Raw genomic sequence first — 19008 nt, 5'->3', positions numbered from 1 at the left:
TACACAAAGCCACAAGGAAAAGGGTTCAAGACACGTTACCTGACAGAGCCAAGAAAATAATAATAATAATAAAAAAGTAAGAGCAACGAGGAGGAACAAGTGGGGGCGTTTGAAAGAGTTACTCACGATATTCTACAGTCGTGGTTTGGAAAGCCGCCACGCAGAGGGAAGAAGAGAAGACAAAAATGAAAGAGAAGTTAGCAACAGGGTCAGCCAACTACTACACACACACACACGCACGCACGCACAGATTTATATTACAGTTTTTTACTTTGAAGGGAGCAAAAAATCTCACGTAAAATTACTGAATCTGATCTAAAATCTTAATGCAAATAAGGACTGACCACTAAATATTACATGATGATCATCCACAAACAGCATGCTCTTCATCATATTCACACACAGTTTGATCGATCCGGCGTTGAATGAGCAGTCCATCAAACTGCAACACACTCATCATGCCAGAGGGGAAAGATGGAGATCCGAGACCAGCGTCAGACCCATACATCAGTCTGACCCGGATCGGGACACAAGCAGATGGAAACAGATGGAAGGAGGAAGAGGAGACATATGGAGGAAGAAGAGGGAGCGTGGGAGGCAAAGATCATGGTGGGTGGGCTTTGTCTGTTTGAGAGTTGTAATTATAACATCCCGCTGATAGGTGCTGATTAACTGCTCACAAAGCATGTGTGTGTGTGTGTGTGTGTGTGTGTGTGTGTGTGTGTGTGTGTGTGTGTGTGTGTGCGTGTGTGTGTGTGCCTGTGTGTAGATTTGTACACAACTGCGTAGTCTCTCAAATTTTAAGGGTTAGGCTGTGGTGCTCAGGTTGACGGTAATATTATGATTATGGCCACAGCAATAGTTCATTTCTGTATAAGGAGGAACAAAAGGTATTCTATCAGTACTCTCAATCTGGAATCATCTTTGAAAATATATCAAGCAAGAAAGTTTCATTTGAATGCTTCATAGAGTTTCTGTCTCACCATCAATGAACCATGATGTACTGGACCTTTACTTGCCACAGCATTTGATATCACATATATGATGTATTTCATCACACCTTGCATTATTTCATACAATTTTAAATCATATTGCTGAACACCAACAATTGTGTGAAATTGAAGACATTCATGTATCTTAACTCTTTTTATACCCTCACCAGGTGTTTTGGTGCCTTAACTAATATGGGATTGTAATGAAGGTCTGTTGTGTCTAATAATACTAATGTACATATATTAGCAACAATACTAAGTCCACTCAAAGTAGCAACTGGGATTCTTATGGTATGAAGCCAATATGATGACAGACACTTTATAAAATCCTAAAAGAGTCTGAGTGTGCTGATTAAAGTGTGATATGTGTAAGTCTTGGACGGAACAGCTCTGGCGACGTCCTGCCAACACGGCGGAGGTGCAGTACGACACAGCGATCCACAGAAGAAGAGTCGGAGGCGAACCTCCGTGACATACTCACGCCTGCATGGTGGTGGTGGCTGTCTGAAAGCTGAACATATTCTCTTTGGGGAACCAGCTATTAGGATTGTCCTCTGTAAACACAGGAAGAGAAGGATGGCGTGGCGTCAGCCAGAAGAAGATTCACTCGCAGCACTAACAATTAGCGGAGGAAGCTGGAGAACGCACCAGCACAGAGCGGAGTCATCTCTGGTTAAATGCATCAACTTCCCCACGTAGAATTTACATTATGACTAATCTGAGGCGCTTTAATCAGGCAACTTGGTAGAGTTGTGCCTATTTGAACGTGTGGGTTCAGGATTCAGGAAGCATGGTCTAGAAATAGCAAATCACCACATACTGCTTTGGCCATAGACGTCACATCACATAAACTCATTTATAGTTAATCATTGATTTTCCTATTTAAAAGATCTTTCTGAACATTTCTCGATAACTGTATGCATCTATCAAAATAAAATGTTAATTATTTGTTATTGGTAAATGGTGAATACGCTTCATGATACCAATTCAGCATTATGAATGCACTTTACATGACAAATTGCATTCACACACACACAGATGGCGAGAAATGCAAGGTATTCCAACATACTCAAACTTGGATCTCATTGTCTCCTCAGTTTAATATACTGTCAACTTAGGGACTGAAGGTCGACCTGCTCTATCAGGTCTACCCTGAACCCCAGGAGCGGTTTTAGCCATGGGTGATTCTCCCTTTAATATAGGGCAGGAAAACTGCTAAATATTTGTGGCTTAAAATTGATGCCATATATACGCCCCCTTGTGGGTGCAGGGAAGGATCGTAATTTCAATTAAAGTGGGGAAAATGACATTTATCAATGCGATATTAATTTATTTCAGTGTGACATTAAAAATAAATATACAGTGTAGTTGGATCCTCCCACCATTCATCCCACCCATTCTCTCTTTACCCCGGTCGTCGGTAGAGGTTCGGTCCTCGCTGTACATCCTCTCCAGCTTCTTGCGAGGTTTCCCTCCGTCCCGTGGCGAGGTGTCCAGGTCCAGGGAGCGCTGGCTTTGACAGGGAGCTCGTATGCAGGCCACGCAGTCGGGGGTGTAGTCGTCCCGCGACCCCCCTCTCCTCATCCCCCAGTCCCGGATGTTGCTGGCGCTCCCTGAGCTCTGCAGCGGCTGCGACGATGACGACGACGGACCGCCGTGATGTGTGCTGGTGTGGTGGTGGTTGCTGCGGTGGTGGCCGCTGCGGTGGTGGCTGCCGCGATTGGCGGTGGCGGATGGCTGGCTGGTGCAGGACAGGCTGCTGTTGGCCCCGGCGGAGGTCTGGGCCATGGGGTGCTCCCTGGAGCCCTTCAGCACCTCCAGCTCCAGGCTCTCCTCACTGCTGCGGCCCCCCAGGGTCATGCCCCCCTCTCTGGTGATGGTGTACACTCTGGATGGCTTCAGACCAATGCCTCCTTCGTGGCCCCTGACGCCTCGCGGGTCCTCTGCGGAGAGGCTGCGTTCACCGGAGAGTCGCCGTTTGGAGGGTCCGAGCGATGCCTGTGCCTGGAGGGGCTTGACCTGAGGCTGAGACTGAGAGAGGGCGCTGCGACTGGGCTGAGGGGGCTGGTCGGGTTTAGCTACAGGCAAACAGCGGCTCTGTGCCGGCAGATTGTTGTTATGCAAGCGGCTGACGTCTGGAGAGTCACAGTCTTGGCCGGGGAAAGTGTCAGACAAAAGATGATCTGGAGAGAAACAGAAAGAGAAGGAGAAAGAGTTCAGGACAGCAGCAAGTGGAGGTTGACAGATCAATAATATTTTCTGTGTTTAAAACAAGTTCTCCAAATGAGCAAGGAATAAATGTCTGAAATTGAAATGCAGATCGACGTCTGTCCCTCACTGGGATTTGTTCTCTGGCATTGGAGCAGTAAACATTTACAAGCCAGCAAAGCTTTTGGGAGGATGAGGAGAACAGCAAGATGTGACTGAGTGATGGAAAAGAGCAAATGGAGGAATGATGGAAGATTTGGAAGTACAGAAAGTACTCTGGCAGATACAAAGGCCCAGTCATCCTTGAGGGTCGAGGAGAATGGTTACTCCTTCTCAGAGAAAGCAGCTGCATCGCTCCAGGCTTGTAAATAAGTGTTAGCTCGTGGGAATCTCTGTTTTTTATCATATTGTGTGTGCTGTGGATAAACAAGTCAGGGACATGCTTGGTGCAGAGAGATAAAAATTGAGTAGAAAGTGTGATTTACCAACCTTTACCGGCTGCATTTTGCTTTGGTAGGGTGAGGTTTCATTGCTTGTTTGACATGTCACCTCTGTGACAGGTAGCAATAGCTAACATCTATTCATATCTTTTCAGATGTAGACATTTTCTGAATTAGAGATTTGATGAACAAATTAAAATGTTGTCAGACCCACTGATATCCAATAGTTACTCGTCATCGATCATTTAGAAGTAGGTTAGCCTGACTTGACTGTTCCGATGAGAGTCGCAAGGCGGGTTTCGTGAGGACCGCTAGTGGTCATATTAATGACAACAGCAGCTGCGTAGGTAGTCACACAGTTAAAGATGAAGGTTATTAATAGCAGCTGCTCGAGAGGAAGCCTTTCATTCTCAAGTGCGCCCAAGACATTAAAAGGAGAAAGTCCATGTTATTTCATTTTTATGGGGAGTGAAGCAAAGACTCACACCCAGGAGGATTGTATTCAAGTTCAACATAAAACCAAATGGTATGTCTGCATGGGTGTAAAGTCACAGAACGGGAAATCAAGAGAGTTACCATAGTTACCGGCGCAGGGTGGTATTTCTAAATGTTATCATATAGGATCTTTTTTTTTTTCTTTTTCTTTTTAATGCATCCTGGTGGTTGGCATACTTGCCTCACAGTGTAAATACCCAATTTTAGTCCAACTTCGAGGTTATTCTGTTCCAGTCTTCCCCATCTAAGCACCATATAAAAAGGACTGTTGGAATAGTCAAACTGTTGCCGTGCAGACCATGTGTTGGGAAAACTTGGTGAAATTTCGGTGTAAATTCTTTTGTGATGGTCTGATGATTTGCTGATGTGTATCCTGACTCTAGGCAGTCAGCCAGGATCATCCCATCACCAGAAGTTGGATAAGGGTGGATCATGTTCATTTACTTGTCCTCACTCTAAATCGATATGGACTGTACATTGTAGCAGTCAGAAATGCCCTTACACAATTACAGAATCTAAAACTCCCACTGAAACTCTTCACTTTGATTTGGTCAGTCTCGTCACATGTCACTGTTATTTTTCTCTCTTTCTTTGTCTCTTCCATGACTGACCTGACCAGATGGCAAAGATGGATCATATATGATCCCACATGTATAGTACTGATGAGAATTGACAAGAACCACAAAACAAAGCTGAATGGTTAATGGCTTTCACTTAAATAGCAGTTTTCCACCGCTTGAGCTGTCCTCAAAGTGATTTACAGTGTTAATCATATTTGCCCATTCACACACACATAAACACACCAGTGGAGGCAGCTGCCATGCAAGGCACTGAATTCATCCAATGGGAGCAATTTGGGCTTCAGTGTTTTGCTCAAGAGCACTTCGACACATGGATTGGTGGAGTCAACAATTCCACCAACCGAGCCAGAACAGAACTACACATAAATTAATATAACTACGCAGCTACATTGCTACTGCAGTTTCCTACTAAAGCCACAAGGAGTCAGCGTAACTGTTCACTGTCCAGTATTTCAAGTGAAAATCATAGCCTTATATGTATGGGACTGATCGGAATCAACAAAGGTCTCTCAAAATGAATTAATAGTGTTTTAGTCATACATGAGTCTTCTTTGATGCCAGTTCATCTGATCATTATGAAGCAGTTGGATTGTTCATCTACTAATAAGTGAGCTGGGTTCAGACCGTCCTCAGAGGGGGGAGTTTGATCTTTCTAATAATGTGTGACTGAACGAGCTGGCGCTCCCCGGTGTTTGTTTACCACCTACCTGCTCCGTTGCGGTTCTCTGGGTTGGCGTTGGACAGGTATTCTCCAAAAGCTCGGGCTGCTCTGTAAGAGACACAACAAATGCAACAGTTAACCCACAGCCCTATCGCGCAACAGCTGCTATCAACCACAGAGAAGTGACTCACAAAAAGGGCTTCACGGGATTTTCACCACATCAACAGCCTGTCTCAGCCTTTCCTCTGCAAGACCTCTACACTCATCATGGATTACAGCACCGTAGCGGTCTGCGAGGCGAGATTCATGCTGCTCAGAGAGCATTTACACTCCGTGTAAGAGTCTGATCTTATACAGTGGCAGGAGGACTGGGAAACAGCTTGGAAGCCACAGCTTGCCTCGGCTGCACAGCTGATAAGTCCCATAGGGGACTGTGACACTGCATGTGCCAGAATAGAAGGCAGGAGATTTATGCAGTCACGTACACATGTTATAAATGTACACATACTGGCAGGAATCAGCAAAGGAACTGGCAGAGTGTGTGCAGCATGGAGGTGGCAGCCTGCCTGTAGTTTATAAAACAAAGTGTCCTCTCTTACATCGGGTTCTCTTCAGGACAATTCTCCAAGCACTTCTTCTGAAAGCTCTGGCTTTTAATCAGCCATTTCTTCACAATTCTGGAACAAAAAAAATATTCATTTTTTTTTTCCATTAAAACAGAAGAGACTTAATGGTGTTTTTTTTTTTTTTTTGGTCCAAAGCACGTTACACAACTGTGTATTCATTTGCAGCATAAGTGGACACAAAATGTCGTGCCCCACAATCTGCAGCATTACAGGATACAAATCTAGTCCAGAGTGATGCCCGAATAAAAAGGAACAGTAGTTCAATGAAGGCATTGCGGGGTCTTTACAGAGCGTAACGGGGTCGTATCGGGGTCAGTCAACACTGATGCATCATTCATACTTTATTTAACATGAGGTCTTTCAATAGGACCTTTGCATATTAGGATTAAAGCAATAGCATCCAAAGTTTTATACACTGTAATTATCGACTTGGATAACAAATTAAAGCATCAGGAATTAAACAATCTGTCGCATTGGTTCAGTTGTTCTATTAAACGCTGGTGTCAGCATTTGCTCTGTACACACATTACTGTATATTTAATTCAGATGTATATTTGGCTGCTGCTTTTTTTCTTTTGTTTTTTACCAGGATTTGCTACTAAGACTAATTTCTATGCCAGATATTTTTTTCTGTTGCACCTGGGTTTCAGCCCTGGATTGCCAAACTTACAGTAATTAATTTTGTAAGGTTATTTTTGGGATTATGATGTTTACATTTTTAGCAGCACCCGGAAACACAAACAAGAAGACTCAGTAAACTTTTGTGGAAGCATTAATTCTGAATATGCACCGCAATATACATAACATACAAATCTCTTCTTTAAGTCTTTCACCAGCAATCGTAAAGGATATATGAAAATTGATTACTGAAATGAGACCACATTGAAAGGTTAAAAACCTACTAAAGTTACTGTAAGATAAAACTACAAATACTTGTATCATTTTGTGTAAAATACTGGGATGAAACATGGATTTAATAGTGATAATATTCAACAGAGGTTCAGCACTGAATGGTTAATCTCTACGCTGATGATGTCTTTTTTTTAATTCAAGAGTGAAATCCTGTTTTCTGACAAAAACAGATCATACAATGCTATGCTATAGATAGATAGATAGATAGATAGATAGATAGATAGATAGATAGATAGATAGGTCTTTATTATCCGTGAAGGGAAATGTGTTTCAACAGCCTTTCATGTCAGTTCAAGATGTTATGGACACCATCACATACACCACAAGTAAGACAGTAAGACAATTACAAAAACAGAGAATATACAACAAAGAACAACAAACAGCATTTATTTATGCATTTTCTAAAATCACTACAACTGAACCCATGAAACAGGAACAGCAAACATGAGCAGGACCTAATTCTTTTGAAACATTGCAGCCAGGGTAAACAAAGCGCGTGCTGCAATTTTAACTGGACTGGAAAAAATATTACTGATAGCCTGTCATAAGTAGCCGACAAACACTGCCCATTGTTCGGCGTAAGTGGCCCCGGATAAGTAAAATCAGCAGTTTGTAGTGCAGAGACAGTTTGTACTATTGTGTCAGATACACATCTCTCCTGCTGAAACACCCACACACTCACAACACGCCGGTTCTAAAAGATATAGGCCACACACAAACACACCTCGCAGTGAAGCAGTTCAACCTATAATCACTCTCCTCCCACTCACTCCGACCGGGCACTCCTGCCATCTGCGTGCACTCACTCACTCTCCCACATCCGCAGACTGTGTGTGTGCAACAGCATGCATGAAAGCAAACAGGCAACACACACACACACACACACACACACACACACACACACACACAGCATGTTTTGAGCAAAAACCTCTTGGGGGTTGCCGTGAGATGGAATTGCTGTGTTCTTGCTGCAGCCTGCATGCCTTCCTGCTACGACACTCTAAGTAATTAAATATGAGGCGGCACGTGCAGCGGTGTCGCGCCTCGTGAAAAAAACTCCCCCTCCCAGTCGGGATGATGAGTAAAAGAGGAGGAGGAGGAGGAGGGCACCAAGAAGAAAATGCAATCATCTGTGATCTATCTGCTTGACTCCGTGCACCCCTGTTAAAAACTGCACATGCTACACTGAGGGAAGAACAATGTGACAATGCACTCAGCTTAGCGGGAAGAAAACCACTGCAGCATCACCAACTATCAGACTGAAGTCGTATCAGTCAACTTATTAGCAGCCTCATGTCATTATTAATGCATGAATGGTAAAACTACATAATTGGCCTGATATAAATTGTATTTAAGCTTCAAGTCGAGTCAACAGTCAAACTTGTGCTTTGTTTCCACTGAGTAAACTCGTGCATCTCTTTCTCATACTGTAAGCAGCTGTAAGTTCTCTTATATTTTCTGGGAGTTAGGATGCATTTAAGGGTGTTTTTACTACTTTTATGTTTAGTTTGTAAATTTTATTGACAGACACCAATCAGCCAGAAGATTATAGCCACGGACAGAACACTTAAGACCTCTTGGTGGCCTTTATGTTTGTGGTTATGTTCTTTTCCACCTGCTTCAGTTTCCTCTCATGGAGTAAACACATCTGATGGAGAGCAACGCTAAAGGAATAAGGTGTTTGTCCTGTGATGGACTGGAGACCAGTCCAAACCCTGCTGGAGTCATCTTCAGTGCTCTGTGGCTTTACGCTGGATGAAGCTGTATAGATGGATACATGGGTTTATTTTTTTAAGGCACTTTTTAGTTATTGGAATATATTACAGCAAGTGAACACTTTACCCTCTGAAAGTGATGAGCTAGAAGCAGAAAAAAACCAAAAAAAAAAACAGATGGGTGTAATGGTCAAGTGAGTTTGTCGATGATAAAACTATCTCATCTTTCTGTTCCCACTCTAATGGTCAACATTTTCAAAAGTAGTGAAGGAAGGGTGAGAAGGCAGTGCCATGTCTAAGATGAACTGATGTATGTACTCCCATTAAAAACCCCCAAACTACATAAAAGATCTGCTGCTCATATCTCAGTTCTAGATACCGCTGCACACGGTCGGGTCAGAGCAGAGAACCTCCACTGTATTCGTGTTATATCTCACTTTTTCTGCACCTCTTCAGGGCAAAGAATTGCACAAACTCAGTGAGATGACATTCAGCCCTCACAAGACTAAAACACAGAAATGTGTTCGTTCTTCCTGCGGCTTTACTGTTTCCTCACCGCAGCAGTGAAGACTCGATGTACTCCTCGGGCCAATAAGCTTTGTTTAACGCCGCTTTTTACATGCATTCATTTATACATTTGTCTGAAAGGTCTCTGAAACACAGACCGGCGTGTCAGGGAGTTTTAGAACATGAATTATAGAAAGCAGTCGGACTCCGACTCTGCTGCCGCTGCACAAGCAGCTTTACTTCGTGCTTTCGGAGTTTTTTTTTTTTTTCTTCTTTCTCCTACTCATGTTTTCAGCCATGTGACATGAGGGAAGGGGGGAGGAAGGGGGGAGGGGGGGCAGCGACAAGAGAGAGACGTGTTTATGAGCCCAAAATAGAAATTCAGGATGGAATAAGCAGCAGGATGAAGAATGGAGGTGTAGTAGGTAAAGAAGGGAGAGGACATCTGATGCAGAACTGAGATATGATGCTGTCAGGAGCTGGTCGCATGGCAGACAAAGAGGATGTATGGCTGTATGGAAATGTGAGGGATGGTAACGCTTATAGATGCCGCAGGCAGCATTTACATGCGAGGGCACAGAGGTGAAAGCCTGAGAGCCTCAGAGAGTCCGGGTACATGAATAAAGTCTGCTGGTCTAAGAGCTTTGGCTTTGTGCTCGTGTGATGGAGTGTGTTCCCACCGCTGAAAAAGGTGTGTGCCACGGTAAATAACGGCAGGAGTGAAGACAAAAAGAAGCTGTAGCTTTGCTTTTCCTCTGGTAACGGACCCTCGCATGGCGATCCTCTTACTTCTCCTTCACTTCTCTGTTCCTACTGCTCGTTCGTCCTGGTAGCAATTATCCAGACTGTGACGGAACAGTTAACGCTCATGAAATTAGTCACACTGTTACAGTTTGAAGAAGAAGATGTTGATGAATCTCGTTCTACCTGTATGTATGTGGGTTTTCTCTGAATACACCCACAAAAACAAACCTATGAGGGTCACTGGTGACTCTAAATTGCCCAAGGTGGGCTTCACGTGTCTCAGTTTCATTCTGTTTGCCCTGTAATGGAGTGGTGACCTTCCCCACAATGCATCCTAACTTCCACCTGGGATCAGCTCCAGGCCCCGAAACCCTTTGCTACAACAGACCAAGAGTGGATCAATGAATGGATCTTTCAATTACTTAACTTTTCAAGTGAAAAGAATGTTGTCAAAGGGGAAAACACAACAATTAACCACTGCTGCTTTTTTCTTTGTTCCTCATGTTGTTGCTAGTATTGATGCGTCCCTGAATAATAGTGATCATGGATTAATTTTCAGTAACTTTTCCTTTTTTGCTCCTTCTGGTTTTTCAGTATTATAAACATCCAGCCATTGTCTCTTCTTTCAGTGGACTCATCAGGGGAGTCATAACAGGAAAAAGATTTGGGTTTGGCGGCGTGCCTCAGTTCCACAACCACACAATCCCTCATTCACAAGCTGATTTAATGCCTCTTTGATACCGATAAGGCGGCAGGAAGCCTCATTAAGTAATCTGATGGCAGGGCAACAAGTCCAGCAGCAGAGCCACTTAATGGTCGCGTGTCTCATTCAAACGCTCACTTTTATTTGGGTATTTTTTCAGTTATAAATACAGCAACTCAACACCTGGTGGATTTCTCCAGAATCAAAACCTCTACAGGAAAACTGATGTTCGTTTAAGATATATTACCAAGTCTGTATCCAATGTACTTCGAATATAACTACACACAGGTTCTACTTTGAAGAACTGCTATTGTGACAAAGAAAAGTAAGAAGGTTAACCGTGCCCACAGCTGAGTAACAAACAGATGGTTCTAGAACAAAAGCTCTCTTCGTGATGCATTTTTTCACAGATGTGACCCACTATGTTCAGGTGTAACTAATATTCCAGCAAATAAAGATTAGTCCACTTGGACCAGTGGTTGTAAATACAATGAGACCAAACACTCTTCTATCCATGACTAAAATATCCACCCAGTCGACAGTGAATGATCCATATCAGTCACACCTGATACTCATCTCCATCCAGTCCACTCTGCCTTGCGTGGAAGATATCTAACCAGACCATTCCCAAAACACGAAAAAATTAAACTCTGTTTGTGTATCGAATTTGGTACAGAGGATGAAGGAATAGCAGGGTTATGTCTGCAGTTCTTACATCCCCCCCATAGCAGTGGAAATGAACTGAAACAGCAGTTAATGCCGAGCTGTGCAGAACTGCCACTCTGTGGGCTCCTGGCTGACAGAAACCCTCCTCCACGCTGCATGAACTCATTTGACCTCTTGGTAATAAAATTATGCATACTGGGCTGTTTGTTTGCGCGTAATGGAGCTATTGAGGCCGCACAGCGCGCACACAATGCATGTCCATTTGCATTTCGCATCATTAATGCTGCTCCCCGGCTCTCCCTTGAGCTTGTATTAAATGGTGCACTGAAACTAAACTTGTGATGCGCCGAGATTCGTGCATTTCAAAGGACAAGGACCAGAGCTCACGCTTCCATTTTGTGGTAAATGATTGCTCCAAAGAAAAAAACCATTATTCAGCAGGTGAACAAGCAGCTGAGATGCACAGCGAGAACTCGATTATAGGTTTCCTCCACTGTTTTTGTGGCTGCATTCAGGCACAAACATTAATCATTTTCTGGAGCAGTTGACATCGATAGACTGATATTCAATAAAAAGACAATATCAGCCACAATGCGTCAACCGAAGGAGTACACCGCCATCACCGCCGCTGCAGCTATTCTTCTTGGAAGTGAGCTTTCGTCATCATATAGTGAGCGCCTGTACGTGGCAGGAAGAAAGAGCGGTGTCGCTATGGAGGCCAGCTCGATGTGACGGAGGGCGTTTGTGTAAGTTGTGACCCTGCTGTGCCCTCCATGTTCCATCCGCTCGCTGGGAGGCGATCAGATCATAATGAGTCAGATCAATGAGAGGACTGCCGGCCATCTTACTGTTCACCTGCCGGCTCCTGTCATTAGAAGGCCATCATTATGTCCTCGTTATTTTAGGAAACAAGAGTGTGCCTTCAAGACTCCTGATTAATGAACAGTAGTGTACAGATGAAAAGAGAAATTAGCATCACAGGGCCAGTCGGTTACGAAACATCGACGCCAGCATGCATCATGGCCCTCAAGTGGAGCCGGTCTGGCTCGCAACATGACCTTCAGCCTTCATTTATCACTTTCCCAGTCAAAGTCGTCCAAGCATCGTCGGCGATTTGCGACGTAGTGTTTGTCTGCGTTTGGACGCAAAAGCGAGCTCAGTAATGTTTTCCAGTTTTCTTGAAGACTTTACACTAAAAATAATGGCAGACATTGATATTGTTGCCATTCTCAGTTGTAAATGACGACTGAACTACACTGAATTTGATATCGATGATCCACACATGTCGATCCCTCACCATGATTCAAAATAACTGAAGGAAGTCTTTGGAGTTTGGGTCAAAATGTCAGCAGAAGATCCTCCAAAACAATGAAAGTTGGGCTTTACGTATTTTTTAATGTTTTGACTGTTTTTCAACAAACATTAATGGATGCCTCTGGCCCGTTTTTTGTTATTTATTTATCTTCATTATCTTTTTTTTTTATGTAGAAAATACTGTATACAACGTTTTTCACTGGGTTTATGGTAATATTGCATCTCCCTCAAACATATAAAGTATCCAAGAGTTCTGACTGTGTTTTATAATTAGATATGAAGGTGGCAAAAGCTGAAACTGCACATTTTTTAGTTAGTATGTAGTTATAAGAAGTCTTTAAGGCTCATTTAGTCTCTTCATAAGACATGTAGACGGCTGCATACAATCCATCCAAACTCTATATTCATAGCTTTGTCATTCTAATGGAAGCGTTCTTGAACCAAAAGCTGCAATACCACAGGGAGCCGCCAGGGGCAGTGTTGGATTAAGAAACACAAATATGTACATTTTCAGAAAGCAGCTGTGTGAAACCTTGGGGTCTTTAACAGTCTCACAAAATACAGATTATCTAGAAAAGACCTCAGCTCGTCTTCTTGATATTTAGCTTGGTAAGTTTTCCAGCATGAGTTGTTTACAGTCAGTTCAGGTGAAACAACCTCAACAACGTCTATCACAACATCTGTTCATAACAGCAATCACCTTGAGACACATGTTGAAGTTTGCAAGCCAGACCTACTATAACACATTAAACATATTTACATAAATTTACATCAGCTACAGACATCTCAACATAAAAGAAGAAGAAGACAGTGGCTCCTGTGAGGAAAGAACAACCCAAGAAGGTTCAGGGAACACATGCAAACAGAAAGAGGAACATGTTATGTGAAGTGGAAGCACACTGTTTACAGTATCACATTTATCACATTGGTAACGCTCTGAAAACGATCCGACATGACCATGAAGGAAACACTGAAAGCAAAGTAGTTCTCAGGATGTGCCTCTAGTGGGTGCTGTTTGTTTTTGTAATGAAACCACAAACACATGAGAGAACAATACACTGCAAACATCAACAATGGGAGAACGTGGACATCTCTAGGAACAGAGGCTGTGGACTGGGAGTCATGCATGTGTAGAAAAAATTTTACTACAGCGGTGCACAAATTTTCAGAGAAGCTGCGTTTTCGACTATTTACATGGAGTCGGAGCATTTTCAAAAATCTCCACCTCGGGAGCCGTTTTCACAAAGCTGCATTATCGGTGGTTGTCGTGCAAACAGACACCCAGAATACGATGTGCGTTTTAAGCTTTGACTGCCATGCAGCAGCCTCACAGACGACTGTTTAATCGGTCAATCCAGAGAAAAGAGAAGCGAAGTAAAAACCAGCGCAGCAGCAGAGATTCATTGCTCACCCCCTCCTTTCAGTTTAACGCAGCACCTCTCAGGCTTGTATTCTGTTACCCCGCCCGTCTATCTGCCCCAACACACACCGTCTGTAAATGGCTGATGACTTCATTATGAGACACTTGCTTGACTACACTCCACTGATAACAAAGGCCATGAGTCAAGCAATTACCCACAGGTCCCCAGAGGCTGCGGCAGGTTCATCAGTAGGTCCTGAAGCAGGAGGAGGGGGAAAAAAAAAAAAAAAAAAATCACAGAATGTGAAGCACCTAAAGGAGGCGGCGCAGACAGCAGATTGGGACGTAACCAGGCCCTCCTGTTGGTAGAGTTCATTAAAGCTTGAGCTTTATTGCCAGTAAGCATTTAAATGATGGTAACATGTTCCTCCGGAGGGTGGTCGGGTTATGAGTTTTGCCACTTTCCGTCCCGTTGTCCCCGGCCTCGTCAGCAACGCAATTTCAGAGACGTTCCCAAAACGCCTCAGCGGAACGCACGCCGTACAGTACGACTGCACACTCGACAGTCCCAGACTTGGTTGTAGGCTTCTGTGTGACCTTCGCCATATTTAATTAGGCTCTCATTAAAAGTAACCAGAAGCTCGCTGTCAATTACAGGTCAGACGGCGTCTCTGGAACATAGGTGGCGTCTGGTGGGGGGGTGGGGCCTTCACTGATGTTACAGCTCCTTCAGTCTGCTGAAGGTCAGCAAATGGTAATGATGATTTCATGACCTTTCTTACAAAGTGGATGATGACTGGCGTCCGTCTGTGACGTCTCTATCCTGCAGAACAGCTCATTATCCTCATTACTCATCCTGTTGAGAATAACAGGCTACAAAATAACAGGTAACAGCAGCGAGATCAGCAAAGAACTGATAGTCAAAATCAGTCTCACAGTTATAATCGTCTTCATAAGAGCATGACTGAGGTGTTTAGGGTCTATGTGAGTGCCAGTTGCAAACATCTACACTATAGATAGAGCATCTTCCCCCCCACTAACTGAAGTAAATTCAGTTAAATTTAGGCTTGTACTTCCTATTTACTGACATCCAGCTGTCAGAGAAGCACAGTGACCATTACAGCCGCCTTTTTCAACAGTGTAATGACGTCAATGTTTTGAGTGATTAAGCAAGGCATTGTTCACAACGGCGACTGACTCTCTGTTTACTATCAGGTCTGTGTTCTTTCGGTGGCAGTGGAATCTTTGCCTGGAACCTGTGATGTCTGCGATAACACTGCTGCTCGTCATCAGTAGAACCTGTAATTACATGAGTCTCCTCGTACTCTGGGCCGTCTGCCGCCTCACAGCTGCCGATTCCCACCAGCCCGCTGTGAACAATACCTGTTCTGTTTGTGATCCGGCTCATGTGCACACAGTGTGCCGGCCGATTTCACCGGAGCTCCAGCAAACAATATCACTGACACACTTATCTGCTTCACTGCTCGGCAAACGGACGACACTGTCGCTTTAAAGTTGCAGACGAGGCATGAGTGTCTGTACCGGATCTCCTGATATACTGCAATAGAACTGACTCTATGATGGTTATTTGGTTATTTATCTCCGTTACATCAGTCTTTCTGGTGCGAGATGCACAATATATCCGTGTTGATGTTGGTAACAGCTGATATCGGTCATTTTTGTAACATTTCTGTCTCGGATAAGTAAAACTGGTTTTATATTGACAGTTGGTATTTAATTTCACTTAGTTGCCGTCATGTGTGTGTTACAGTTGATTTAAGTTGAGAAATGTGCTAAAACAAGTTCGAGTTCAGTCACAGTTCTGATATCTTTGATTCAGTAATTTCATAGCTGTGAGTTGACGTCACTGGAAATCGGTACCGGTACTCAACGGTACCAGTTTTCAGTACTTGTGTGTGTTTTTATGTGGTAATGAATGTTCATTTGTTGCTGGCTGCAAACGACGAGTCACTAATAGATGCTAGCGTGCTGACGGTGCTAAATGCAGGAGTTGTAGCTGTAGATCTGAGGCTGGTCACTCCTCAGCCTTGAGAAACATCTTGTTCTTAACCAGGAGCTTCCTAAGATTAGAATTATTCCCACCAGTGAGCGTAATTTGCATCGTGTTTTAAAAAGTGGAGCTGTACTTTCCAGTGTTTTCTAGTCACGCTTGCTTTGTTGACACGCTAGCTACTGACGTCATGATGCTCTTATGCTGCAATGCTGCGCTCAGGTCCGGCATGGAAAATTCCCTCCTCTTCCACTTCCTCAGTCACAAGGATGCGTTCCAGTACCAAAATATGGTTCCATTTGATTTTAAGTTAATCGGTACTTGGGAGTACCGATGGAATTCAGTCGGTACCTATAAAAGTGCCAAATTAGGTAGGGTAGGGCTTCCACTGACTCCAGGGTCTGCTATGAATAAGTTTGATTTGAGAGAATGTCGTCTTTTTCACAGATTTGAAGCTATAAAACTTTGTCAATGTATTTTCAAATTTTTGCCAAGTTTCAAAAACCTGCTTTGTTGACACGCTAAAAGAAGAAAAAAAGAAGAAGAAAAGAAAATACTTCAGAACGGACTCAAAGCAAAATGAGCTAAACCATACAGAAAGTCAAAAGAATTCAATCATGATCCCGGCTGGGAGCTCAGTGAAGCCTCTTGACAGAGTTATTATTGACTCTACATGAACTAAAGAAAGAAAAGAAATAAACTGAATTGAAGTGTGAAAACCCAGGAGACTCAGTCCTCCTGTTCCAGCGGTCCAGATGTAATTGGAAAGCTTTCTGTACTTCAGCAAACACATAAATCTTTTGGAGAATTCAGTACCTGCATGTAATTTATGGCGGGACGCCACGGCCGTTAAAGGAATATGTTACAACGCAATATGTGAGAACGTAAACGGCTTCATGATGAGGCTGGGAGGCTAATGGCAAATTTCTCTGAGTCCGCTGCTCAGCTCACCACTGCTGGTGTGTGTGTGTGTGTGTGTGTGTGTGTGTGTGTGTGTGTGTGTGTGTGTGTGTGGTTTCATCACAAAAACAACCAACAGAGCCAACTTGTGGCCTGGCATGAAAACTACTTTTCTAAAAACGATAATGCAAAACAATAAGTTAAGGGACCAAATAGAAAGTTTAAACCTCCTTCTCCTTTATTTGAACATAAAAAAATGGTTCTATGTTGTTGATTATCATTATTATTATTATTATTGCACAGGAACTGAAGCGACTGAAATATTTCTCATTGTTTTTGAAACAATGCGAAGAACTTCTTTTCTCCGAGACTTGCTTCAGAAAAGAGACGGGTCGCATGTCGATCCGCCAAAAGCGAACTCCCTCACTGGGATTTCTTGAGAGCTTTCTGCAGCTTGTCAGAGCTAATGGTAACTCTGCTTTGTGCCGAACCATCTGGGTCTTTAAAAAAACAACAGTCCTGTCAAGCGCTCGGCTCCCGAGGAGCTGAAGGGAGACAAACTGTCGTCACCCGTCTGAGTAATACCAAATATAGGAGGAGGAGGAGGAGGAGGTAGCCTGAGGGCTTCAAACCGTCTCCATCAGACTACAACGACCCGGTGGCCCATGCAATGAGTTTACAAACTGTTCCCTTTCTCTGTCTCTACCGAAATGTCCGACCATCTCTTTAATGTCACTGTTAAAGGTGGTGCAGAGCAGCAGCTGGATGGGCTGAGAGACAAAGCACCTCCAGCTTCTTCAGTAAACACTGAAATCTCCCAGAGATTACTGAACCGAGGCATTCCAGGTGATTGGATTAATGTAAACCTGAAGCTGTTCGAGGAACTCTCCCAAAATGTGACTGAAACGTCTCAGTTTTCTCAGTCCTGCCTCATCGTTTCGGAAAAGTTGCATTTTTGCTTGGTACCCGATACCAGTATCGGTATCTGGGAATCCCTACCGAAAACAGCAACAAGGTTTTCCGTTTTCACTTGAAGACTTTGTGCAAACAGGACCAAAACATTTGATTTTCCTGGGTTCATTGTTGGCTCTGTTCCTTTAGTCCGGTCTTTTTGAGGAGGAATCTGCAAATTTGTGCAAAAGCATGAAAACAGGCACACTTATACTCTAATTGTAAGCTACATACAAAATACATGAAATTCTTCATATCAAACCCTTATGATTTTTTTTTCTCTATTAAACTTACATTTTTGGCTTGGCAGCCATCTTGGATATTTCAAATATGATGATTTTTGTCAATTTTTCAGTCAATTTGAAATCAGTTTTAAACTTTGTGGTGTGAAAACCCGTAGGAATATCTTTCTGTTCACTAAAAATGAAAAAATCAACTTCTCGGTCGCAAATATTTTATTTTGCCAAATATGGCGACCACATTGAAATTAGGATTTGGCACACAGGATATTTGATTTCGGCATATCAAAAACTACCAGTGTGTCAGTTTTCATGCTTTTTCACAGATGTGCCCAATGCTTCCTGGAAACGCCCCGAACAGCCCGAACCGAATGTTGATGCTGAAATGGAGACGATGTTTTTCATGTTTTCTAATTGTTCCTGGAATGACTGAGGAAATGTCCTAACGCTGATTCCAACAAGAGTGTCCACATCCTGATTAAATCAGATGCGAGCTGAGTGTAGTTCTTGAGCATTTATGTGGATTGTATGACCGTCACTGCGATATTCAGACTGTCTTTTGCAGGTTTCAGTGTTTTAAAACGGTCCGCTCACGTCTGTTTTTTAATTTTCAGTGTGGTATGAAAGTCTTGTGCTTTTCTTCTCCAATGAGGGGCACCAGATGTGTTATCACCAATATCCACACTGCACTGCTGGAGCTAATCGCTGAAGCGAGGAGGAGGAGGTGGCGGCTGCTGGTCACTCGGCCTCGAGGGAACGTGGCCGTGAAATCACATTTCCCCCCCTCCAAAGTGAAAACTATTAAAGCCTGAAAACTGTTGTGCTCTGCGATTCCTTTCAGGAGCGACTCCGACGCTGCTGAAATATTAAAAGCGACATTAGCTCCAAAGTGCTCGTAATCTTCCCCATCGAGCAGCTGATCGGAGCAGACGGCCCGCTTCCGGCGTGCCGTTCTCCAAAGATCTGTCATGGACGGGACCGGG

General features: G+C 43.5%; 1 protein-coding gene across 1 annotated transcript in view; it reads right to left on the bottom strand.

Moving 5' to 3' along the window:
* The window catches only part of LOC115398250 (NMDA receptor synaptonuclear signaling and neuronal migration factor), a 51516-nt gene extending 33416 nt beyond the window's left edge, over window positions 1-18100 (bottom strand). Inside the window, exons 1-5 of the mRNA XM_030104931.1 lie at window positions 18081-18100; window positions 5424-5485; window positions 2402-3175; window positions 1474-1546; window positions 127-132 (exon numbers count right to left, since the gene is read on the bottom strand). Of these exons, the coding sequence (XP_029960791.1) occupies window positions 127-132; window positions 1474-1546; window positions 2402-3175; window positions 5424-5485; window positions 18081-18100 (935 nt within the window). The remainder of the gene's footprint in view (window positions 1-126; window positions 133-1473; window positions 1547-2401; window positions 3176-5423; window positions 5486-18080) is intronic.
* Between the last annotated feature and the right edge of the window lie 908 nt (window positions 18101-19008).

The sequence above is a fragment of the Salarias fasciatus genome, chromosome 12 (genome assembly GCF_902148845.1).
Source record: "Salarias fasciatus chromosome 12, fSalaFa1.1, whole genome shotgun sequence".
NCBI classification, from domain to species: domain Eukaryota; kingdom Metazoa; phylum Chordata; class Actinopteri; order Blenniiformes; family Blenniidae; genus Salarias; species Salarias fasciatus.
Note: the sequence above shows the minus strand (reverse complement) of the source record. Positions and strands in the feature narration are given on the sequence as shown.